Here is a 27460-nt window from a genome sequence, read left to right on the forward strand (position 1 = left end):
CAATATAATATTAGATAATTCTCGATACCGGGCAACCTCGAGGTGTATTTTGCCTTGTTCCAGCAAGCGGGGCTCTGCTGGCAACCGACACTTTTTCCCTAGCTTCTCGTGGGATTTGTATGGAGAATAGCAATAAAAAATCTGAAGGTACCCTGGAAGACCTATGCCAGGAACTAATGCCCCTGATGGTAGGCGCGGAAAACTCTGCCCAAACATCGGAGCAAGCCATGGAGGGAGTGGAGAGCGCCGACACGGTTGAAAGGAGCGATACCCATCGCCCAAGCAACCTAACGGAGGCTCCCAACCCTGAGACACGCAAGTCCGTCAAGAAATTGACGGGCTCAGCGAAGGGCCGCTATAAAGCTCTTAGAGGACTAGGAGTTGCGCATGAGGAGGCGCTACAACTGTCCGCAAAGGGTTTCGCGGAGCTTAAAAAAATGGGGTACAAGTTCGGGTCCACACATTCCAGGCCCGAGCCAAAATCGGCCAAACGGCCGCGCTCGGAGGAAAAATCACCACAGGGTAACATGTGCAAGAACCCAAGGGTGACTGTGACTCCCCCAACCCAACCCCAACCATCACAACCCTACAACGAGGTCCTCAGCCAAGTCCGAGTCGGAATCAAGGACTCCAAGCCGATGAGTGTCGCGCAACTGGAGTCCCTCTGCAGTACCATCTTGCAAAAGATTGCGACCCTGGAGATGGACGAGGGACCAAAGTTCAAGGGTTACTCATACAAGCCAGGCTGGTTACTCATCACCTGTAGTGACCAAAGGTCAAAAGCCTGGCTTGAACTAATAACACCATCCCTAAAACCATGGCCGGAAGCCAATCTCGGGATTATCCCTGAAAATGAGCTTCCCAAGCCTAATATAGGGATGGTGTTCATCCCAGAGATAGACGACTCCAAGGTAAAGCAGTCGCTATCTCTGCTCTATGCACAGAACCAGGGGCTGTACACAGAGCACTGGAAGATTCTCCACACCAAAGTCGAGAAGAGTGGTGCTATGGTAACCCTATCTCTGGACGACATGTCGGTGGAGAATCTACAAAAAAAGGGCCTAAAGGCAAACTTAGGTTTCCGGGAGGTCCAGTTTCGGCTAAAGGGCCAACCAAAAACCCAACAGACCGAAACTCAACCTTCCCTAGACCCACCACCGCAGGATGCAAACCCTAACCCACTCAACACCTTATCCCAAAAGCCTGCCCGAAAGGTGCCTTCAGGTCCAAAACGGGCGGCTCCTTCGACACCCAATCCCAAACCAGGATCATCGGGCGCGCAGCGGTTTCTCGCCAACCGGGGAGGCCATAGGGGCAACAACCGCCCAAGGGGTAAAGGGGACAGAGGAGGCTACCAAGGGCGCACCAGTGCCCACCACGGTGGCAAATAAACACGACGCATTCGGGGGTAGGGGGGTGATGTTCCTTCAGGCCAATCTCCACCACGCCATAGCGGCCACAGCGGTCGTTGAAAAGCTTTTTGGCGAAAATGGCCTGGACATCGCTCTCATTCAAGAACCATGGATCAACACCAAGTCCATGGCACCAGGACTGAACAGGGCAGGAAAGGTACTGATCTACGAAAAAGGTGCCAAACCGAGAGCCTGCATCGTATTTAACAAAAATATTAACTTCTTGCCTGTTACAGAACTATGCAGTGAAGACCAAGTAGCTGCCTACGTCGATCTCAAAGGGAGAGGAGCACGCAAGGTAATAGTCTGCTCCGCCTACCTGCCCGGAGAGAAGCAAGATCCCACAGAAGAACTGACTAAAGTGCTAGAGTACGCTCAGGCACAAAAGGCGGAACTTATTGTGGGATGTGACGCCAACGCCCACCACACCATCTGGGGGAGCACTGGAATCAACAAAAGGGGTGAGTTACTATCCCAATTTATCTTTACTAATTGCCTGCACTTGTTGAATAAGGGCAATACGCCCACCTTCGTAACTAGAGCTAGGCAAGAAGTATTAGATATAACCTTCGCTACTGAAAAGGCGGCGAGCTGCCTAGCCGACTGGCGTGTCAGCAGCGAAAATTCTATGTCGGACCATAGACATATTTTGTTCAGGGTAAAAGGCTCTCTAGATAGGGAACCACTTACGCGTAGAAATCCAAAAGAAACGTCTTGGGAAGCCTACAAGGCCGACCTCGAATACCGTCTAAAGGATGTCCCAAAATATGTCAAAACCCCAGATTCTCTCAACTTGGCAGTTAATTTAATATCTGAAGGCATACGTAGGGCCTACGAACAAAGCTGCCCACTGAAAGAGTCAAAAACTACTAACACAACGACGTGGTGGAACAAAAGGCTAGAAAATCTCCGTAGGTCCACACGTCGCATATTCAATCACTCGACCACACCGAATGAGTGGGAAAGGTATGGTAGAGCGCTGACTGAATATAATAAACAAATCAGGAAAGCAAAAAGAAGGTCATGGAGGAAGTTCTGTGAAGAGATTGCCCAAACTCATAAAGGAGCGAGAATTCACAAAATACTCTCCAAGACACCAACCAACTATCTCGGTCTTCTTAAAAGACCAGATGGCACATTTACGAACACAGAAGAGGAAACTCTGGACTTGCTCAGAAGCACCCACTTCCCCGGTTCGTACTCAACCAGTAACACACAACTTTGCGCCCAAAGGAATTCTCGAAACCACAGGGCAAGCAATATCGACTGGAATTTGGCAACTAACATTTTCAGACCAAACAAAATTAGATGGGCATTGGATAAATTTAAACCATTTAAATCGGCAGGAGAAGATGGAGTATTTCCGGCGCTTTTACAGCAAGGACAGGAACTCCTCCTCCCGCATCTGGCCAGAATATTCCGAGCAAGTTTTGCATGGGGAATTATACCAGATGAATGGACTAGGGTCAAGGTACGCTTCATACCAAAAGCAGGGAAAAAGGACTATTCACAACCTAAATCCTTCAGACCTATTAGTCTAACATCGTTCCTACTCAAAACGATGGAAAGAATCATTGATCAACACATTAGAGCGAAATACCTGGTGGATAGACCACTAAGTGTAAACCAACATGCTTACCAAAAGGGGAAATCTACGGAGACTGCCCTACTCGACCTGGTTGACAAGGTGCAGAAAACCCTAGAGGAAAAGCAAACCGCTCTATGTGCGTTCCTTGATGTCGAGGGTGCTTTCGACAATACGCCCACAGAGACCATACTCAATGGTATGAATTCAAAGGGAGTAGACGAAACCACCACCAGATGGGTACATAGCATGCTCTCGAACAGAGTAGCCACTCTGACCCTCAATACCATAGAGCATGAATTTTATACCACAAAAGGATGTCCACAAGGAGGCGTTCTATCCCCACTATTATGGACCCTAGCAGTGGACCAACTTCTTGCAATTATGTCAGGCCATGACTATGACACACAGGGATATGCCGACGACCTGGTAGTCATTGTCAAAGGCCCTTGCCTCCACACGATTTCCAACCTAATGCAAGGAGCTCTAAACACTATATTCAAATGGTGTAGAGAAAATGACTTGTCCATTAATCCGAGCAAGACTGTAATAGTACCATTCACAAGGAAACGAAAGCTGGAAAAGCTTACACAACCAAGACTTAATGGACAAACAATACCGTTCTCAGAAGAGGTCAAGTATCTAGGGGTCACTTTCGACCAAAAGTTAACTTGGAACCCTCACTTGAGAAATATTATACAAAAAGCAAAAATGGCCATGTGGTCATGCTGTCGAATGGCAGGAGCAAGATGGGGCATAAGACCCCAAATTGCTATGTGGTTGTACACAGCGGTAGTGAGGCCCATTATCACCTATGCCTCCGCAGTCTGGTGTAACAAAACCAGCCAAAAGACGGCGATAGATACTCTAAACAGCCTGCAACGCACGGCTTGTTTAACCGCAACAGGCGCCTTCTCCTCGACACCGGGAGCGGCCCTAGACGCACTGCTGGACATTATACCACTCCACCTGCACGTGCAAAAGGAGGCCAAGCAGTGCGTCTACAGAATATGCACGCTAAACAGGCCAAAATGGCGCTCTCAAGCATTAACCAAACTAAAGGCCTGGGTTTTTGCAAATAGAACCCTTAGCATGCCCACTGATGACACGCACACCGAATGTCATTTTACCAAACTGTACACAGTAGAAATCCCTCCTAGAGACAAATGGACCAACGACCAAATGTACTTCGAAGAGGGAAGCCATATTTGGTACACGGATGGTTCCAAGAAAGGCAATGATGTAGGATGTGGGATCTATGGTGAGAGACCTAAGCTCAGAGCTAGCGTCAGCATGGGCACACAGGCATCAATCTTCCAGGCAGAAGTCTTCGCCATCAACAAATGTGCGGAGCTTAACCTGGATAGAAACCTAAGACACCATCATATCTACATCAACTCAGACAGCCAAGCTGCTCTGCTGGCACTAGATTCCCTCGAGTCAAACTCAAAACTAGTCCAGAACTGTAAAACAAACCTAAATGCACTGGCTGACTCCAACAAAGTCATACTTAGATGGGTACCAGGGCACTCCGACATTAACGGAAACGAAGAAGCGGACGAACTTGCTAGAAAGGGCGCAGACACACCCCTGGTCGGCCCAGAACCGTTCTGTGGAATCACAAAACGGGATGCATACTCTCTGCTCAGCAACATAGAAAAAACGAGAGCAATCGATCGGTGGAAGTTCGTCAAAGGACAAGAACACTCGAAAGCTCTAATCAAAGGGTTCAACGGCAAAACTGCTAAGGAGCTTCTAAGGCTCAAAAGATATAAAACCTGCGCAGTGACTAGAATATTGACTGGACACTGTAAGTTGAACAAACACATGTTCCGAATTGGGAAGAAACAGGATGCGACATGCAGGTTCTGCCAGGAATCAGAGGAGACTGCAATGCACATTCTCTGTTCCTGTGGACCACTAATGTCAAAAAGAAGTATCCACTTAGGGCGGCACATACTGCAACCCTATGAGGTACAGAACATTACGGCCCAAAGAATCTGGAATTTTCTGGACTCAACGGGCATTAGTAACGAACTTTAAAGGGCCGTCACAATAGATCACTGCTTGGTCGACGTGACACTCACAGGCCCACAAAACCCCAACAATAATAATAATAGATAATTCTGGCTTTTAGCTCTACTAAAAACCTTTAAATAACGTATTTAAATATCAAAATGTACTTGTAACTTCCACTCAAATCTCTCAATAATGCCACATCACTACTTGGTGGTGACGTCAGGCATCGGACGTGAAGTGCCGTCATGGGCGCACGGAACACTGATAAGCGCGCGTTACTCAGAGATGTGCAAACCCGTTGTCGATTATTATTACCTACTAATTAGCAAACTGCAGTATCGTTACAATAAAATAAATGCATAAGGGGTTACATTATCACAAAAGGTCAGTACCGTCTTTCAAACCAAGTTGTTTAAATTAAGCACGAAAACAAGTACCGTAACAGCACAAATAGCAGTTATTTTAGCAAAAACAACTCCTATTACAAAATGTATGGGATTAAGATCTATTATTGATGGCGCTAGCGTGTTTGTCGGAACTGCGCGAAACGATTTCTATTAGGAGATTGTTACTTTCATATAATAATATTATTCCTCCATGACTCGGTCACATCACTAGGCGACGTCAAGTGCCGTTTTTGGCGTGGCTAGCTATGCTATTTACTGGGTAAGTCGTATTATAACATAATGTTGTTTTTTTTTAACCTTCTATTCATAGTTGAATTGTAATAAAGTTATACAATAAAGTAGAAGGGCAAAATAAAATAATGCAAATACAAACAAAGAAATATAGTTATTTATTAAAGAGTCTTTGATAAATTAAGTTTGGACGGCAAATGACGTCGGCGGCGTGAGTGGCACAAAATGTCGACGACGTGATTTACCGTCTTTGGCGGTCAAAAGGTTAAAATGAGAGCGGAACTAAGTTTGTATGGAAAACCGAGCTTGCCGGGGACTCTTAATTCCCAACTTATACTACTAATAGTATCATCGGCTCAGATCTAGATAAATAATGCCCTAAGTCAGGGGTTCCAAATCTTTTTCAGTGAAAGTTTAAAATTTAATCTCGGCGCCCTAACCTAGCTATTATACGCTATTTCAAATAGACAGGACATGGTGAGGAGGATTGCCTCACGGCGCCCCTCTTTATCACCGCGGCGCAGATTGGGAACCCCTGCAAGTACATTATATTACGCAGTAAAAAAAACCAGACAAGTGCGAGTCGGACTCGCCCACCGAGGGTTCCGTACTTTTTAGTATTTGTTGTTATAGCGACAACAGAAATACATCATCTGTGAAAATTTCAACTGTCTAGCTATCATGTTTCATGAGATACAGCCTGCTGACAGACAGAGCAGTCTTAGTAATAGGGTCCCGTTTTTACCCGATTTTTATTATTTTTAATTTTATCTTAAGTAGGGGCTTGTGTTAAAAACAACAAATATCATAACAAAGCATTTAAGGCGAGATAAAATTCCACAGGAGACTTATAATTATTAAGTAGGTACTGAAATGATAAACGTGAACTTACCGTGATACCACCATTTTGTTTTCTTAGGATTTTTGCTGCAGGTTTTGACGTAAAACGAGTTGTCTGGTGGCCGTTTCTGAAAATAGAAAAAATAAGTTAGCCCTTAAGGCGGTTCCCTGAGCCAGAAGGCGAAAAATCTCCTTATATGATCCTGTTTTTCTAAGAGGCGTTGATATTCGTAGAAGTGGAAAAAATATATGTAGTTCTTGACTATATTATCTTTAATATCATAGCTTCCGATACACGAATTATGACACTTCGCTCGATACAATTAATTCCCAAAGTAACCTCTAACTCGGACTTTTAATCCAACTTTACTCGGTTATTTATTATGTGATACTATAAACAAAAAAAGAAGAAAAAACAATCTTAACTTAAATAGTAATTTCATAGCTTTCGAATTTCGATATTGTAGGGTAACGTTTTTAAAATAAATTAAAATCGACAAAATTCGATTAAAATTGACACTTGGCGCGCATGATCTTTCCCGTTCTTTCTTGCGAAATGTGACAGAGACAGCGGCAAACCGATGGAACGGCCTTAAGCTAACCTTAACCTATACTAACCAAATCGGCACATTGAAAAAAAAAAAAAAAAAAAAAACGATCTTGTTCTGTCAACCAAGGCTCGGAACCGGTTTTTTCTTCATACAAAAAATACCGGTATTATATTACGTTATTTTTCGTTCTTTGGTTTATTAAAGTTTGTCAAAGGATTTTATTTCAAACATAGACAGAGCGAATCATACTATCTTTGTCTTACACTAGTACTAGCACCCAAAAGAAAAGGTTGAGTATAGTTTCTTTTGTTCTTATTTACTGACAAGTTTTGCTTGACCGACGATATAGACGGGGCATTGGTTTAACCTTTTCGACGCCGTGTCAAACACAAAAGCTGTCATCCAGACGCCACGTCACCGAAGTGTCAAAACTAAATTGAACTTTATGCTTATGCATGTAGGTCTATGTTGCTCTGTGGTCTATGGCCGATCAATCGGTCTTTGGCGTTGAACCTACGGTAGGTATTGCATGTAGGTCTATGTTGCTCTGTGGTCTATGGCCGATCAATCGGTCTTTGGCGTTGAACATACGGTACGTATATATCGGTCGTTGGCGTCCAAAAGGTTAAAGCAGTTGATTTGGGTTCAAATCCTGGTAAGGTATATCTGTGATCAGCACGGATTTTTTTGTAAGTTTTGGATGTTATTGTGTCCGGTAAAAAAAAAGGTGTGTTCGTTATAACAAAAGGAAGAAGAAGAAGGTTATTCTCCTTGCAGCTCGATAGCATGGAGACGATGGACAGACATACCGACTACTGCACGGATAGCGCCGGCGACCAGTTGTCCGTTAAAATGGACATTGTTCGTTATAACGAACATTTATTACCTTCTCCTTGCAGCTCGATAGCATAGATACGATGGACAGACAGACTAACTGCACGGTTAGCGCCGGCGACCTGTCGTCCGTTAAAATGGACATTGTTCGTTATAACGAACATTTATTACCTTCTCCTTGAAGCTCGATAGCATAGATACGATGGACAGACAGACTGACTGCGCAGTTAGCGCCGGCGGTTGCTCGTTATAACGAACATTTATTACCTTCTCCTTGCAGCTCGATAGCATAGATACGATAGACAGACAGACTGATTGTACGGATAGCGCCGGCGACCAGTCGTCCGTTAAAATGGACAGGCAAATGTGCCCGTTGGAGTAAACGTGCGGATGTATGGGGATGTTGTTGCCTATGAATGTGACCTGCAAAAAGATAAAAACATACTGTTGATTAATCAATACATTATGTTAAAGGTCGTGGGTTCAAACCCCAGCTCGTACCAATGGGGTTTTTCGCAGTTTATGTACGACTAATAGGTTCTGCCCGCAACTTCGTCTACGTGGACGTGGCATGATGATGATATTGATGATGATTAATAAAAACTATCCTATGTCCTTCCCCGGGTCTTGAATTATCTTAATACCAAATTTCATTTAAGAGGCCGGTGTCGATTTTGGAGCAAAAATGTAAAATTGATAGATTTAGTCGCTGAAATTATACACGTTTTGTTACGTAATATCTAAATAACAAGTATTGGTTTCTATTAGCACGTCTTCTCATCTTGCCTTTTAATAATGAGGTCGCGAGCGTGCGTCACCGGTAATATATGAAGAGAATGGGCAGTTTATAAAAATTCATCAAAAAATTATCGTTATTATACAAATTGATGTACAATAATAGTTTTAGCAAATGTTGTAGATTGTTTAAGTATCAAAATTACGTTGAAATAAAGTCGATTTTCAGAGAAATTGTCACTTGTTTTGAAGTAATTTCTGAAGAAAATTGAATTCGTTTAACTTTCATTTCTACGAACTTAAGTCATATAACAAAAATGTAATCTGATAAAGTTCAAGTACAGAATATGTGTAATACAAATGTACCATTTTTAGCAGTTCAAACTTTACGAAATTTACAAATAAGAGCGACAAAATTAGTGCTTTACGCGCGTTTACCTAAACGTCCATCAGAAAAAAAAATTATTACTAATTTGGTGTCTGTTTTCAAAAAAAATATCTGATAAAAGGCAAGATAAGAAGACGTGCTAATAAAAACCAGTACTTGTTATTTCAATTAGGTAACAAAAGGTGTACAATTTCACCGACTAAATCTATCAATTTTACATTTTTGCGACTAAAATCGACACCGGCCTCTTAAATCGGTTGAGTTTTTAAGCGTGAAGAGGTGACAGATAAACAGTTACTTTGGCATTTACAATATTAAAAACCGGCCAATTGCGAGTCGGACTCGCCCACCGAGGGTTCCGTACTTTTTAGTATTTGTTCTATAACAACAAATACTAAAAATATAATAGGGTTCCGTACCCAAAGGGTAAAAACGGGACCCTATTACTAAGACTCCGCTGTCCGTCTGTCTGTCACCAGGCTGTATCTCATGAACCGTGATAGCTAGACAGTAGAAATTTTCACAGATGATGTATTTCTGTTGCCGCTATAACAAATACTAAAAACACAATAAAATAAATATTTAAGTGGGGCTCCCATATAACAAACGTGGTTTTTTGCCGTTTTTTGCGTAATGGTACAGAACCCTTCGTGCGCGAGTCCGACTCGCACTTGGCCGGTTTTTTTCTGTTATTAAAACAACTTAAACGTTTCAATAGAAGTAAGGTAATGTAGATAAATAATGTACAAACTCTCGAGACCTACTGCCTTTATCAACATTGAAAAAATCTGTTTGGTTTTGGCGTTGGGTCGAACACAAGGAAGTAAATACATAAGTAAATAATACTAGTAAAGCCTATGGTAGTTTAGTCAATATTTATTTACTAATTCCACGTGCATTTATGATAACAAGTAGTTAAGCAGACATACTAGGTATTAAGTACATAAACGAAGTCTCTTTGTAAATAAAACTTCCAAGGCATTCTAGGGGTCATCCATTAATTACGTCACACGAATTACGAGGTTTTTTGACCCCTCCCCCCTCCTTGTCACACTTGGCAAACCCCTCCCCCCCCTGGTGTGATGTCACATTTTTTCAATGAAATCGGCAAATCGAATTAAGTATTATTAATATTATATCATAATATTTTTGACAAAAGAAATATTAGTATTCTATAACACAAAACAGATTATTACAGAAAATTAAACGATTAAAAACTATTATCGTTCCAAAAACTTATTATTTAACTGTACAGCGAATAAAATGATTTAAATACGTTAATGTGACGTCACAAATAGGGAATGCAAACCGGTTTTTATTTGTGTGAAAATTCTCCTAATAACCGGTTATTAACCAGATTTTTCATACAATTAAAAACCGGTTTGCATTCCCTAGACTCACAAACTTTTTGACTCTTCCCTCCCCCTTGTCACAACATGTCACATTTTCTTGACCCCCTCCCTTAAACGTGTGATGTAATTAATGGATGACCCCTAGTTAGACTGGCCGAAGGTCTAAAAAGTGCTTGGGCAACCTAACAACGTTTTTCAGTGGTACAAAATTCTATGCTGGGAAAGTCCGAAAAAAATTAAATTTCTAGAAATGATGATCATAACGTCGTTGCGCGTGTGAATTTCCGCTGTGATCTGTCAGTTTTTCCGGAAAGAAAGCCTGATGTTGTTAAGGGTTTCATTTCGGTTTTCAAATATCGAGAACATGTCAGAAATTTACAAGCGAAACCATTGGATTTCAATTTTGCCCATGTGGAAAATTTTCGTAAACTACGAGGACGGTATATTAGTATTCAGCAGCTAGAATAGCACTAAAGAAATGACCTTTTGTCTCACGTTTCTATTTCTTTTACAATTTGACCATGACTCGAACGTGATAAATCTTCTAAAGTAGCTCTTTATCAATAACTACATAGAAAAAAGGCCCATCTTAAGTTTTTTCCTACATTGATTAAGTGATGTAAGACCCGTACATTCAACTAATGGGGTTAGGCGGTCGAAGTGTTTAGCAGATGGCGCCAGCACAGCTTGCTCTGTCAATCCCTAGAATTGTATCATTTTTTTTATGGAATTTTATGCCCTGGATGACAGCCCTTTAAGGCAAATCTTATAGAAAAAGGGGTAAGCTATGATGGCGTCATCTATGCAAACCTTTGAGAGTTGTCAACCTTATTTCACACATCCGCAATCGTCTCTAATTAATAAGCATTATAATATTGTCTTCGGTTACCGCGATAGTTACTCATGAAATAAAACTATAAAAACGGATTATAACGCGTATATTGAATTTATTAAACGTCGTATTGTAAATTCAATATACGCGATATAAACCGTTTTCATAGTTTTATTTAATAAGCATTATGTTACTAAAATAGGCAAATACGAAACCGGTCTGGTAAATATTATTAATTTACAGGCGTAACTAAGCGACCGCGGCCGTCTAACATTTACATATTCGCGGATGCTGTCACAACACACTTGAGACAAATATTATTTGTAAACCTTTACTATTATAAAAAATTAAGTATGCCACCGAAAAAAGGCAAAGGAAATATTTTGAAAACGAAAGGCGATAAAGGTGAAAAAGGAAAGGAAGGCGATAAGCCTGAAGAAGCTAAAGGTCCCATGTTTACTGAAGTTGAGAGGACATTCCTTGAGCTCCAGTTAGCTGAAGCCAACAGGAAAGTAGCGAGACTCAGGACAACAGTGGAAGAGCTTGAACTGAGGAATGAGGAAATAAAGAAGGACTACGACAAATTAGACGAAGATAGGGCTGACATTATTGCGTACTTGAAGAAAGTTCTAAACAATAAAAATGGGGAAATAAATGAGTTAAAAGAACAGGTTAAAACCTTAGAAGAAGCTGGACTCGTTGAAACAGCTGAACACAAAAAGAATGTCGCTGAGATGGAGAAGAATTTTAAGGTTATGAAAGAGCAGCTAACTTCAGAATGTAAACTGTTGACTACTAAACTTAATACGATGGAAGAATTCAGAATCAGTAGAGATATTTTGATGGCGAAGTTTGAGAAACAGGAACGCCAGCTGAAAGAACAAGAAATGACGTATAAAAGGAAGATATATGAGATTGAAAAGAAATTTGTGATTGGAAAGGATAAATTAAAGAAAGAAATGGAGAATCGTCTTATGCAACTAGCACAAGATTTTCAAGATAACACGGGGCTGAGAATCGCGGCGACAACGCACAGGGTTATAAGAGAGAACATTGCTATTAATAACGAGTTGGAAAAAATATTGGCAAGTCAATCTAAATTAGTTAGTCAAAATGAAAAGTATAAAAAAAGAGAGGACGCAGCCAAACTTGCAAAAGAACTTGCGGAGGAAGAGAGAGACTTGGCCATTAAGAGGAGTATCGCACAGCTCAAAGTAATCGATCAACTCACTACAATCACTCAAAATGTAAAGGAAGACAAAGCGCTAATGGCAGTACAAAACGACAATATCGATCAACTAAAAGCAAAAATACAACAGTTGACAAAAGAAAATGAGAACTTAATATTAAAAGTTAGAATATTAGAACAAAACTTGCACGGGAAATTGAACGAACAAAGTAAATCTAATTTATACGCATCAAAAATTAGCAAAGAAAACAAAAAAATTAAAATGATATTGAGAGAAGCTGTAATAAGCATCCAATCAGCTCTTAGACTAGACGAATGGGCTACCAAAGACGCAAATAGAGAGACCGTGGATCGAGAGACATTGTTGTTACGTCTGCTCAAAATTGTATCACAGTACCGTGATACACTTCGCGCCGAGTCTATAGAAACCTTAGTTTCATTCGAGAAAGTCTACGAAAAAGGCGATCTCGGCTTCATACCAAAAACAAAATCTCAAAAATCTACATTGTCTATAGCTCCCAGCATAATGGCATCTGGAGAGTCACAGGAATCTTTCAAATGCTCTTCAGAATCATCTTCACCATCAGATTTGGGCAGTATCAAGACAATACCAAGCATGCACATAATACCAGTGTCCACTGAGTCTCAACGCCCAGCTAAAGAAAGTTTCCAGTCTTTCGTTTCTTCGACTAAATCTAATACGAGTGATAGCAACCAAGAATCAGACGAAGATGACATGAATGATATGGATAAGCAATTGGAACAGAGCAAACTGGAGGTGCAAAGGGCGATATTAAAAGATTTGTTTGCTCAAAGAAGACCTTCAAAATTATTTGAAATAGAAAGCGTACATGAAGAAACACAGGAGCTTGTAGAACGCGGTGAAGGGGAAGCAATAAGTGAAGCGGAGACGAAAGAGACGGCAGATATAGTGAATGGAGAAATTGTGGGTGAAGAAATCACAGAGGGCGAGGAAGTTAATGAGACAGATGATACTAAAGTGATACTTGAAGAACATCAGGAAGAATAGACTGCAAGTTTTTATAAAGTCTTACACAAAACCCAAAAGGAAGGAAGCCATTGACTGCTAGTATCATAATTTAGCAGTCTATGCAAGTACCTACTTATAAAATGCTATTTAAATTTATGTAGGTCATATAAAACACACTAACAGGCTCTTTAGGTAAATCATGAAGCGGTTACTGTCAACTGAATATGCAATAAATACTTTTACGAGCAGTATTTATGTTTTACGATTATTTTCTTTGTAAACTAGTGACGAGATGTAAACCTCGCGAACCCCATGACTCCGCCATTTTGAAAATTTTCCCGAGTCGAAAAAATATCGGTTGAGAAATGCAACCATAGAGTAGATAGCTGAATACTGGATATCCAGAAGTATTTAAGACCAAGGAGAAACGGAGACACTTTGTTCGCTCGGTTAAAAATTAAGACTGCCATTATACAGGGTAACCTTAGCCTCAGGACTGGGCTGGTCCTTGTTTCTCAAACTTCCTGATTTAAGCGAGACAAATCCTTACTATGTTATTTGACATTTACAAATATAGCTTTTTTTAGTAGGGTTTAGGGATTCCTAGATCATATGGAAGTTTACTAATTATAAACATATTTAGTGTATCTAAAGTCCATATAACGTCATTAACGTCACTCAATATAACATATAACGATTCACTCCCTAAAATGACGACATTTTTTGTAATACTCCTTGGTCATAAATACTTCTGGATATCCATATTGATATTTCAAGAAAATAAAGTGCTTAAATCTATAAATATAGTTATTTCGGATAGGGCTAAAATTGTTTATGCGACGGTTTTTTTTTAAATACTACGTCGGTGGCAAACAAGCATACGGCCCGCATGATGTTAAGCAGTCTCCGTAGCTTATGTACGCCTGCAACTCCAACACAAAATTATATTTTTCCTAGTTTTCTAGTTCATCTAATAATAAGAAAATTATATAACAAATACGGAAGAACAATTACAGCCTGATAGACCTTCGCACGTCGATATTACTAGTATTATGTTGCTAATTGTTAGACCACGCAACGCAACGGACACATCCATATGAAGCTATATTTACCGCTCGAGCCGTACGTAATATGTTATGTAAGTCATTATACTGTATGTGTGCGAATATGGCTTCGGGTTTGGACTAAGAAGATCATTTACTTCAACAAACCTAACTTTTGGATATAATATAAGCATTTTTTTAATTTAGAAAATGTAGTTGCTGTTGCTTTCTACAGGAGCTAGGAGTCCATGGTCCGCTTAGAATTTGTTCCTAAGATTTGGCATAAGAACTATTTTTAGGAAACTTTCGTCAGTCACCCTTTAACTTGTATAAATTTTCAACTTTTATATACGTTTTTACCGTTTTTGTTTCCACAGCCAGCATCAACTTATGAACTAAGTATTTGGATGTAATGAATTTTTAAATTTGTAAGCAGTAATTTTTACGCAAATATCGCACTCAAATCGGTAAATCCGTTTACGAGCTACGCCATTATTAGACAGGCACCCAGATGTTATTTGTTTATTTATTTCAGTATCATTTCGTACCTTGTCACAGTCACAGTGACAATAGTAGGTATTAGGTCCCTACCGACTTTCATATTGAATGATACTGTGACAAGGTACCCACCCTCTTTTTGCGAAGGTAAACGTGTCGTATGGGTGTAACGTAACGTGGTAATTAATAGCCTTGTCCAGATCTTTTGTGTATGTTGCCTGAATAGTTACTTAGTAACTTTCGGCGTTGACTGATAAATAGCCCAAAGAAAGATCACCTATACGCAACCAATAGTAGATTGTACAACAAGGGCATAAAGCGATCCCTTTTTATCCGAGGCAGTTTATTGGTTCGAGCCCAGCGAGGACCAATATAGTCGAGGATAAAAATGGACATTTATGCCTGAGTTATACACTCTGCTTTTCACTTCGAGTGTGAGTAAAATATACAAAAATATCCAATATTTTAGGTTATTAACCGACTTCAATTTCATAGAAGGAGGAGGTTCTGTGTTCGGTTGTGGCTATTTTTTTTTACCGTATTTATTCAAAACTAAAGTAAGTACTCGGTTGTGTCGGGGGCGCAGGGCACGCCGGTCGGGCGTGCCCCGGCCCGGCAGAGCTGGCAGTTTGTATGGCAGATTTTGGACTTTATTGCTATGTCAATAAGGGTCGTAATAGACGATTTTACTTTATGCTCTAGAACATAATAAGGAAATTTATGTCGTCTACGCACGACTTAAAGTCGAAATTTACGAGAATGAGAAGTGAAAAACCAATTTTATTCTAGTGATAACGCGAAACCAAACAGGTAAATCCGCATATCACGTGTACCCATTCAATGTCAATGTAAGTATTGGATACGAGTTATAAACATTTATTATTGGGCTATAAAAACTTGTAGTAGGTATTCACATTCACACGAAATAGGTGTTCGGTTCTTTCTTTCTTTTCTTGATGGACTTGAGGGCGGTGTTGCCCGTAGCCAATGTCACGTAAAAGGGTAGGAACAAAATAAATGCTCTTAGAGCACGACGCTGTTCGGTGTTTGTTGTAGTAAAACCGATAGCTGGATTTCACGAGAAACACGTGGACTACCGGCTGTTGACTCCAAAATGGTGGTTAAACACGCTTTGAGATTAATTCTCCATTCACTGCACACTACCACATTAGATTATTGTATAATAAAGCTATCGATATTACACTTTAAACAATATTAATGAGCAAAAAACAAAGGAATTAATCACGAGGCTACTATCAAGATGGCGTTCGAACCGGAAGTCCATGGTGTTCGGTTGATACAAACTTATGAGTACGATATAGCTCACTTCACTTCCACAAATATACATTTTTCTATTTTTTTATAGAAACGGTTTAAGTTACAATAGCCAACTGAAGGTATATTACTCTGACGTTTTATATTATGCATCGCACAAATTTTGACCAGATTAGGACTATTAAGGGGCCCACTGACTATCAGTCCGCCGGACGATATCGGCCTGTCACTTAGAACAAAAATTTGACAGTTCCGAACAAATGACAGGCCGATATCGTCCGGCGAACTGATAGTCAGTGGTTACCTTTAAAACAAAAATTTGACAGTTCCAAACAACTGACAGGCCGATATCGTCCGGCGGACTGATAGTCAGTGGGCCCCTTCAGGAGCCATGGCTACTATATTAGAAAGACGACTGACGGTTGGACTAAAGCAAAGGGGGTGCCGACACTTTCAATTTTCATCGGAGTGATGTTATTATGACACCTATTTTTTATTGTTTTATCGTAGAGAATACGCTAAAATAAGCATGTTTTGTAGGAAAAACTTTTCTCTAAAATCAAAAATGGCCGAGATATTTGACCCACAAGTTGAAGCCACTACTTGACAAATTATCAAATTAAAATCAATCATTTGGAACAGTAAATTTAAGCAACAGAGACAAGATAGGTGCGACGACGAGCGAAGCGAGGAGGAGTGTGTTAGGTTGACCACGATGATCGCGATCAAACAGACAGGTTATTGTACCTACCTACTAAAAAATTCTAAGCCTTTTTTTTTGCACCCCCTTTGCTTTAGGCCAACCCGACTGACATATTGGATGGCCTATTTATAGGCTCTTGGCGGTAAGAGGATCCACCAACCACATTTGACAGACAGATGAACGGCAATCAGCAGTAAACTATGAAACTCCATAAAATAAAATTGTATGACGGACGTTTTAGTGGAACCGAACCTTCTCTCTATTTTTATGCTCAAAAAAAAATTATTTCTCTTTTCTCGTCAACACAAACCAGTGTCCAAAATGACATATGGGGACACACGTATTATAGCTATTTGAGACTTGTGAATCACAGCATTACATATCAATAATCCCTACTAATATGTATTATGAATGCGAAAATAACTGTCTGTCTGTATGTTACCTCTTCACGATTAAATCGCTAGACCGATTTAGATGCAATTTGGTACCACGATCCTCTCATCCTTTCTAGGTGACCGAGCTTAGTTAAAATACGTTGGTAAATATTATGGTAACGATAACGGTTTATTAATAACCCAGTTCGGTAATCTTATCATTATCGCGAATTTGTAATAGCTCTTGTAACAAGCTCACCTAAATGTTTCTACAACAAGCGATATCAATATCACAAAGATGAGTTTGATTAACCAACTTAGCTGTTTCACTCACGTATTTTTAGTCACTCATTCGCTCAGTCAGTACGGCTACCATCAGTTCGACACTGACGTAAACGCTAGCGTAAAAGTAACTTACTTTCTATGCATCTCGCTCGTACTGACATATTAGTGCGAGCGAGATGTATAGAAAGTAAATTACGTAGACGTTAGAGTATATGTCAGTTATGACACTGTCAGTGACTCATGGTACGGGTAAAGGCTCGTCTTTTTACTTAGGCACTGTTAGTGCTTGAAAATGGAGACCCGAAACATGTCGCGCGACTCGCGCGAGTGACTGAAAATACGTGAGTGAAACCGCTCAGTTAGTTAAGTTAATATGTCTCACAATAGTTTAAATTCGATTAAGATAAGTTTGTGGATTTTGTGTAACATATGCAATATTTTCTGTTTACTTATTAAGTTTCATGAGCACCCGCTAGCAGAGACAGACCGCTAAATGAATTGAAATCGAACAATACACTCAAATAGAACCGGACAAGTGCTAGTCGGACTCGCCCACCGTACAAATTTAATTTTTATTATTTTTGTTGTTATAGCGGCAACAGAAATACATCATCTGAAAATTGCAACTGTCTAGCTATCACGGTTCATGAGATACAGCCTAGAAATAGGGTCCCGTTTTTACCCTTTGGGTACGGAACCCTAAAAAGCACAGTCAAGGAACTCACCTCCGGGGAGTCGAAAGGGTACTTGTTGGTGAATTTGAACTGGAGGACGAAGTTCTCGCCCTCGTACAGGGTGCCGGGGACGCCTTCCATGTGTACTGTCCACCTGCGAACAACACAACACACTCATTTAATGCGGCCGGCGACGAATAGGTATCATTTGATCAATCAATCACTTTATTTGCAATAAAACATACTTAAATGCATGCTACAATTATATCAAACATGTATGTTATTAATAACAAACAGTGAAGGATAACAACGTTAGGAAACCAAACTACATAGTTTCAATACGACCTACTTTACGGCATATTACATCAATAAAAAACCGGCCAAGTGCGAGTCGGACTCGCGCACGAAGGGTTCCGTACCATTACGCAAGAAAATCACGTTAGTTGTATGGGAGCCCCAGTTAAATATTTATATTATTCTGTTTTTAGTATTTGTTGTTATAGCGGCAACAGAAATACATCATCTGTGAAAATTTCAACTGTCTAGCTAGCACGGTTCATGAGATACAGCCTGGTGACAGACGGACAAACAGCGGAGTCTTAGTAATAGGGTCCCGTTTTTGTCCTATCCGGTCCTTTGGGTACGGAAACCTAAAAATCAGGATTCGAATCGATGAATTCAGTAGAAAAAACCTTAAGATTTCTAATAAAATTTTTGGCAACCGTATTGTGATCAAAAAAAGAAGCGGCACGTTTTTTCAAAAACTCCGCTCCCTGAACCAACGGCACCTTAACAATGTAGACGATGGACGATGGTATAACCATTATTTGTGCCATTTTCAACCAAAAGGTACCACATTGTCGCTCGTCAATAAGATTGATTTAGAATTAAAACTATATGGAAATAGCGCCTTATTGACAACCGACAATAAGTACCCTTTTGATTGAAAATGGCAGATTTTGCAATCCATTGTAAGTCATAAATATATAAACGTATCATACAACTGACATAATCAGGATTGCATCAAGAATTCTATTCATAGATTGTAGACGGTATATTTGCACGTACTGTTATACTCGTAGGTATTTTACATATCTTAAATTAAGTCACCTACAGCGTCGCGTTTACAATACAATAGCAATAATTTGCATCTGTTTAAACAAGGTACTGTCGAATATGTGAACTCGGTTTTATTGAGTAGCGCATAATGCGATTATAGAAATTTTGTTATGTGCGTATCACTTCTGAAATCTGTACTCTTGCCCATTCGAGCGATAGTGAAGCAAATAGACGAATGAACGAAAGAAATGGTTCGCGTTAGGTCCTCAGGTGTTTTGGAAATGTGTTTTAATGATACCAAAGAGGATATAATAGGATAGAGCGGTACTGACATAGTAAATTTTGTAACCACAGAAAATTAATTGCCATCTATCGACACACTTTAAAACTAAAAATAAAGATTTGTAAAAATACGATAAAATGTATTTATATATGGATAAATTATATTTTAACTGTATTGTAATTATAAGTTTTCGACATGTAAATTGGTTTTATGAATAAAATGATTATGATTATGATAATGTTTTTTTTATTTGCATTAATTATTTTTATATGATTTTGACCCATGTTCTTTTACTGATATGCGTTAAATTGTTAAATAACAAACGAAACCTTTAACGCCATCCGAGAGTAGGCCAAAGGTGCCATCTGATCGAGAATCAAATTTTCTTGATTTTCGAGGCACGTTTTTTCCTTAGAGTGTATGACTGTATCCATCTATTACGGAGTTATATCTATCTTTGATGATACTTATATTTTACCTAAGTATTTATCCTTATGCCTAGATCAGACTAAGTGCACAAACCGTAGACGAATCTCGCGAGTCGCATAAAGTGTGATGGCAATGTCATAATTAATGTCAATGTCAAAACTAAACGTTTCCTCACTTTGTTCTGTCCAATTCGATGCAAAGTTAGCTTAGACGGATAGTATCTTAGGGAGTTTCCGCTCGCGGATAAAAAAACCGACAGATATCGAGATAAAAGACGCAAATATTTTGCGCATCATCTCCACGCTTATGGCCGGCGGCTTCGCGCAAGTTACGCACTGTAAGTGTGAAGCAAGCTTTACGAAATTCGTAAGAATTTAAAGTCTTTAAAGATACCTTTTAATCGTTACCGCACATAAAGACGAATAAAGAGCTAAACCGTAAAGCAAAAGCTATAGCGAGTTGTTGTTCTTGTTGTCTTATGATGCTTTAATCATTATGTAACTTATCTTTATCTATTATTTTGGTTATTATACATAATAAAAGTGGGTAATTCCGAGTCGCATATTCTGATGATCTCATATGTTAAATGAGTTTTTTCATTATAATTTTGTAGGTAGGTTCGTTGTACTCGTTGTCTTATGATGCTTAATTATTGTGTAACCTATTATTTGGGTTATTATACGATAATAAAGTGGATAATTCTGTATCCCATATTCTGGTGATCTCTTTCGACTTTAGGTACCTACATTTGCTATCATAGTAATTGGGTATTTGACTGTACTGAAAATAAGTTATTTTACACCATGCAAGAAATAAAGCACCAGAAGATTAGTAGAAAAACGTAGACAGCAGTTATTTTTAGCCACAATTTCTATTTTAAAACCCGTATAAAACTATAAAGAGTAGGTAATTTGATTGTGACGTCACATGCTAGTGTTTCATATAAATTCCATAGTAGCAAAATCGTTTTGACAGCTCGAAAAAAAGAAACTGATTAGACTAGTAGTCAAATACCCTATAGTCCCTATTATGAGAATGGACCCATTTTGCAAAAAAGAAGAATAAAGAAGAAAGAAAGAAAATACATTTATTTGACGCCACAACATAGTACATAAAAAAGAAAAGCATGCAGACAAAAAACATCTAGACGCCAAAAAGGATCCCAACTCAGCATAGTGCCGCGGCAAACCGTGGCGCTGGTTTTCTGTGGGGACCTGGCTTAATCTAAAATTAATGGCGACACGTACGCCAACGACGAATAATATACCAACGTAATATCGCGTAGGAGCATAAGGGCAAAAAGTTTAATTGTGTCCAATAGAAATCGGATTTTTTTCCGAAACCGAAGGTTCGGCTTTGCTCTTGTTTCGGCCGAAACTGAACTTTAATTGATTTTGCAAAGACTAAACTGAAAACGGTGGGAAGTAGATCAATTGATATTACTATGTCACACAATAATAAAAGTAGGGTAGGGTAGGAAACAGTGGCTCAGCTCGAACAGTGGCTGAGTTGCCCCAATATCCCCTCTATCATGTTGGAATTAGGTTGAGTGAGCCACTGTACCCGGCTATTTTTTTCCGAGCCACTGTTTCCTACCCTACCCTACCCATTAAAACTAGGGTTTAAGTTAACTTTGCAGACATGCTAAATAATTAGGCCATTCACCTGTCACTTAATGGCAATACGTAAACAAGCTCATTTATGCAGATAAGAGTAGATCTCATTCATTTGTACCAAGTGAGCTTGAAATGAATTGAGTGGAACTGGGAATAAGTGGACTACTACAGTCATTGAACCAGAATTATGTGATTCAGACAAAATAATGTAAAAATTAGCAAAGTGGACAGAAATCCATCCATCACTACTATGAAGAAATCTTGTATCTCACTGCTATCCACAGTTGTAATTCAATCACTCTGTATAGAACATACATGTCACCATATTTTTCTTTTGGTTGTCATAACAAAAAGGTTTATCATATCAGCTAAAATTGCAATGTCCTTTACTCCTTCTATAAATATAGTTAACCTCGTAAGGCCCAATGTGCATTACAATGTACACTCTGTTTCAATCTAATTTGAACCTTACACTAACTGAATTAAGTAGCCATTCTTTTGTTTCATTGTTTTCTAAAACAAACGAAAGTCACCCTAATCTTCTATACAACAAGGTTCAAATTAAAAATAGGGAAATCTTATATGGTGGGCCTTACAAGGTTAAGATAAATAAAGTTAAGAGGTTTGTGAAATAAGCTAATTAGAAATGTAATCACATAAAAAGAAGTTCTATTTGCTTCATTCATTAATTAAGCACAATACACTGTTGCTTTGATAAAATATGCTTAGACCGCACCGAGAACCGAACACATGACACGCAAAGTGCTGGATATGTTCCCCACACAATCGCGATGAGAAAGACCCCGACTGACATAGCTGGCAAAAGTGAATAGGGATATGGAAGAAGCCCAAATTCCACCTGAGATGATCCAGGATCGAGATGGCGAAATATAACTAGGAGAGCCGACCCCAAATAATGAGAAAAGGACAAGAAGAAGAGAAGAAGACCTTTTATATTTGATATTAGATATTTTATAGTGATTTTAATTATAGTGCGTGTAATAACTGTTAGCACCACTTGCACCATCCCGCTGACCCCGGGTAACTGGTAAAACCTGGAGTTAGCAATACAATTTGACACTGGATTAACGGTTTAACAGTGTAACCCTGGGTTAGTGGATTGGTGCAAGTGGCCCTTCGTCAATCTAATCAATTATTTCCTTGTAATGGCATATTTAGCCTTCAATACTATCATTAAGTGCCACTTGCACCTTCCCACTAACCCAAGGTTAACCAACCGGTTTAACCCAGTGTCAAATTGTACTGGTAACCATGGTAATTCCAGGTTTAACCCTGGCCCTAAGTAGCTATTGAGTGACAAATGCTACCTAAAATAGATAATTTTCATGCATATACATATAATCACTTAACGTCAAATGTACGACACACCCGTAAATAATGAAATATATGGGGTATTTCCTATAAAAAGGGACCTTATTGTCGATGGCGCTTACGCCATTATAAACTATGCTCCGATATAAATACAATGCCGCGCGACGCTGTGCCGCGTAACCGCCATCGACCATAAGGTCCCTTTTCATAGAAAATGCCCCATTTGTCTTGTTTGTGTCAAACTATAACATACCATACTAGCTAGTGCAACCTCTATACTAAATTATTTAAATAAAGTTGAGTTTAATTATTGATATCCATGTTCTAATTTAGTATGCTGTTATCCGATGCACCAAATTAAAATATCCAATTAGAATAGTTGACATAACAAGGGTCAATAAATTATGGCAAACTTACAGTGTTAGATTTTGGCTGGCCTGATCTCCGTCCACGGTGACTCCCGGTGGAGGCTCCCTCATCAGGGACATTAGTTCTTTTTGTAATCTCCGCTAAAAGAAACATAAAAGTTATGTGTAAGTTACGGGGTGTTATGCATAATGTGACGCAGCGAGTACATCACTACATTAAAGAAAAACACACAAGTTATATCTACAAGTGTTTTCGTTAGTTTTTGAATAATAATGTTTAGTTATGTGGTCAACACAACAAAATAAATTGTCATAAAAAATCATCTGAAGAAAACTGTCATAACAGCGTTGCAACAATAAACACAAAATATTTAGGCACTGTAAAAATTCCTTGGCACCAGTTCCAGGGGCAGGAGAGAAAACTTTTTGACCTAAAATAAATACGTGATATTGTCGCAGATGGTAATAATTTAATTATTTTTACAAACCTCAGACGGGGACATAGCCGCCATTTGTATTCCAATTTAGACGTATGATGTTACCACATAAAAAAAAACTTTTGAACATTCAACCATTCAACATTGTATTTTCTACATTGGCAACTCAATTAGTGCTGCCCTTTTAACCGATAAACTGTATTTTCTGATAGCCATCAAATAGCCATTTCGTCTACCAAATTTGTTTTAAACGTAATGCTTATAGTTTTTTTTCCCTACTAGTCTCTCTACCATTTGTTTTCAACACCAGCCTTTTCTAAATCTTAGTCGGGATTTGATCAGTTGGATGGTGTGAAACCTATTTTTCGATTTTATCTTTTAAAAGGATGCGCGTTGCACCGGTGCACCGCGCATCCTTTTAAACGTCAAAATCGTAAAAAAAAAAAACAAACATTGACATTGATATTTGTTTTAGGTTTTTGAGTATTTTCCAATTTCCATCTTCTTTGAATATAAACTATAATAATATTACAATGAAATGTATAACTTTTTTCAGTGAAATTAATAGCGACTTGTGTGATAATTGTTGTGTGAAGCTTTGATCTATCTACAGACATTATAGTCGCGCAATAAATCTATGCTTGTCGGCTCGCAACAAGTTTTGAGTGTATTTGAAAATAAAAGAAACCGTGATGGTTTATCATTCAAAGAAGTCTTCTGCTGAATGGTTCATTGATCAACTGAACGTGAGCAATGCGAAGCTGTTGGCGTTTGTGTTAGTTTTAGGGTTTATCGGCTACCACGGCATTCTGCATTTACGATATGGTATGGCCCCTAAAATTTTACATTCAGGCTAAAAAACTTATACTATCACGGCGATCTAGACCCTTGGGAGTTAAATAAAAATGTACTCAGTGAACTGATGACATATTATTTTTTACTACAGGGCCGGACTCGTGCACCTGGTTGTTATCCTCAGGCCGATATAAAGGAGACCATGAATGGCAGCCTTATGGTTGCATGCTACATCGCTACTCAAAAATGTAAATAATATAGTTATACTACTTTAATCTTAACATTAATATTTATTTATAAAGAAAATCTTAAAAAAGAATAATATTTAGTTACATGTAAAAAATCCGCAACGCAGGCTTCGTCAGGTACAAATGCAAATCAGCAACATGCTTCGTCCCAAAAATACCAATGATGATATCCGCAACAGGCTTCGTCACTTTTTTTTTTTTGTTTAAATAAAATAACCGTCACGAATCGCACCTGGCTCAAATGTCCCCATTACGCTGGCAGCGTTACCGCGCTGAATGGCCAACGAGATCTGTTGGACCAGGTACGATCCGGACCGAGGGTCGCACCCCCTGTCCCTCAGCCGCCGACCCAAATCCCTCACAAAGTCCCTAGCCTCCACAGCCCAAGGTCCCGCAGTCTCGACTGCAACCGGCACAAAGTCGTACGTTGGTTTCACTGTTGGTGACTTTAATCTTGGTTACAAACATTTATTGTAGGTAAATAACAATCCAGAACTGGTTTATAAAACTTATGTAATGGAAAATAACAAATTTATCCATGAAATATAATAAAGCTTAGTGTCTAAGCAGATGTTATTAGAACAATATTTAACATGTAAATATTATCCTTCAACCCTTGAAGTGGCAGGAACCGCCTCGCGGACAATTAAAGTCATTTAAATTTGGAATTTGATTAATTAAAATAAAATCAAAATTTCTTCAACTCGAAAATGATGTATGCCAGTTGAAAGGTTATTGAAGTATTTTTTTGTACTGTGGTAAAAAAAAAACACTACAAGCTTAGACATCCAGGACATGCATTGAAAATATTGATAAACATTTAGTTAGTGTAAATATAAAATAGATAAATAATATCTTGTTTCCAGAGATGCAAGAAGATGTCTCCGGTACTTGGCTTTTTGGGGGAAATACAACAGCTTTGCATTCATTGGAGACTCCCGGATAGCACAGCTGTATGAACACTTCATAGGTAATCTAGTTTTCCCTTTACATCCTCAGATCAGGTTGAGACTGCTCAACCGATCTGCGCTGGAGCGAAAACTCTCTAGGAGTATTCCAGCGTAGCAAAACCGTCTCGTGTGATGCGGAAGGGTCCTGGATTTTCCCCAGGCTACCATCCCCCCACACAGTCCTACCGCTCTAATGGCCCTAGTGCCATAGAGCCCAAACCAGGTTAAAAAAAATAGTTATATCTCATACATCACCATATTTCTACATTCCTAATGCTTTAATTGTAATTTCTTCCAGTGTTGTCATCCTCAAACTTAATAGAAATGATTGGCATATAATGTGTAAATGTAAGTTTTTAGGGTTCCGTACCCAAAGGGTAAAAACGGGACCCTATTACTAAGACTCTGCTGTCCGTCCGTCTGTCACCAGGCTGTATCTCATGAACCGTGATAGCTAGAGCTAGCTAACACTTGAAATTTTCACAGATGATGTATTTTTGTTGCCGCTATAACAACAAATACGAAAAAAAGAATAAAATAAATATTTAAGTGGGGCTCCCATACAACAAACGTGATTTTATTGCCATTTTCTGTGTAATGGTAGGAGTCCGACTTGCACCGTTTTTTTCATACTATTGTGTCTTTTCTAGTACTAGTCCTCCGACTGACCTTCGCATTGCTAATCGTCATTAATTAAAAAGTTAAAGGCATCCTGTAGCTGCCGTCAGTGCCCCAGTATTTTGACTTAATAAAAAATGTTCATGGTCACACAATGTGACTGTGTACCATGTTTACTGTTAAATATTAGTCAATGATTATCAGTAATAACGAATCATGACTATTATGAGCTATGATAACTCCTTATCACCTTATCAAACAATTGCGTAAATAGGTTATGAATAGGAATTCATAAATAGAAATCTTCAATGCTATAGATAAAATTTGAATTGACTGTGTGTTTTGCATGGTGGAGACTAATAAAAAAACCGGCCAAGTGCGAGTCGGGCTCGCGCACCGAGGGTTCCGTACTTTTTAGTATTTGTTGTTATAGCGGCAACAGAAATACATCATCTGTGTAAATTTCAACTGTCTAGCTATCACGGTTCATGAGATATAGCCTGGTGACAGACAGACAGACGGACGGACAGACGGACAGCGTAGTCTTAGTAATAGGGTCCCGTTTTTACCCTTTGGGTACGGAACCATAAAAACGATATCACGCTTTACTTAGCAAAGATGTAAAGATTTGTGGGCCTAAATTGTTTTTTTTTTTTGATATAATTTATAGAGTTCCGTACCCAAAGGGTAAAAACGGGACCCTATTACTAAGAGTCCGCTGTCTATCTGTCCGTCTGTCTGTCTGTCTGTCCGTCTGTCCGTCTGTCCGTCTGTCTGTCTGTCCGTCTGTCACCAGTAGAGTTGTGCCGTTCCCGGTAACATTCCCCATTTTGTATGGGGAATGTTACCAAGCGAGAAATTTCCCCATACAAAATGGGGAATGTTAACAGGAATGGCACAACTCTAGTCACCAGGCTGTATCTCATGAACCGTGATAGCTAGACAGTTGAAATTTTCACAGATGATGTATTTCTGTTGCCGATACAACAACAAATACTAAAAACAGAATAAAATAAATATTTAACTGGGGCTCCCATACAACAAACGTGAATTTTAGCCGTTTTTTTGCGTAATGGTACGGAACCCTTCGTGCGCGAGTCCGACTCG

General features: G+C 39.2%; 3 protein-coding genes across 3 annotated transcripts in view; 2 read left to right on the forward strand and 1 right to left on the reverse strand.

Moving 5' to 3' along the window:
- LOC134745645 (ubiquitin-conjugating enzyme E2 W) overlaps nt 1-23865 on the reverse strand; it is a 30493-nt gene extending 6628 nt beyond the window's left edge. The window contains exons 1-5 of the mRNA XM_063679766.1: nt 23794-23865; nt 23355-23446; nt 18270-18372; nt 8147-8302; nt 6547-6622 (exon numbers count right to left, since the gene is read on the reverse strand). Of these exons, the coding sequence (XP_063535836.1) occupies nt 6547-6622; nt 8147-8302; nt 18270-18372; nt 23355-23446; nt 23794-23817 (451 nt within the window). The 5' untranslated portion in view covers nt 23818-23865. The remainder of the gene's footprint in view (nt 1-6546; nt 6623-8146; nt 8303-18269; nt 18373-23354; nt 23447-23793) is intronic.
- On the forward strand, nt 11476-13407 carry LOC134745571 (cilia- and flagella-associated protein 157-like). The gene has a single exon (XM_063679646.1). The coding sequence runs from the start codon at nt 11540-11542 to the stop codon at nt 13403-13405; it is 1866 nt and encodes a 621-aa protein (XP_063535716.1). The 5' UTR covers nt 11476-11539; the 3' UTR covers nt 13406-13407.
- A 384-nt stretch (nt 23866-24249) lies between the features above and the next one.
- The window catches only part of LOC134745658 (N-acetylneuraminate 9-O-acetyltransferase), a 31648-nt gene continuing 28437 nt past the window's right edge, over nt 24250-27460 (forward strand). The window contains exons 1-3 of the mRNA XM_063679781.1: nt 24250-24567; nt 24689-24785; nt 25652-25755. Of these exons, the coding sequence (XP_063535851.1) occupies nt 24435-24567; nt 24689-24785; nt 25652-25755 (334 nt within the window). The 5' untranslated portion in view covers nt 24250-24434. The remainder of the gene's footprint in view (nt 24568-24688; nt 24786-25651; nt 25756-27460) is intronic.

The sequence above is a fragment of the Cydia strobilella genome, chromosome 11 (genome assembly GCF_947568885.1).
Source record: "Cydia strobilella chromosome 11, ilCydStro3.1, whole genome shotgun sequence".
NCBI lineage: Eukaryota > Metazoa > Arthropoda > Insecta > Lepidoptera > Tortricidae > Cydia > Cydia strobilella.

What these genes read in the sequence shown, in the direction of transcription:
- LOC134745571 (XM_063679646.1), top strand. Translation starts at nt 11,540, where the DNA reads ATGCCACCGAAAAAAGGCAAAGGAAATATTTTGAAAACGAAAGGCGAT.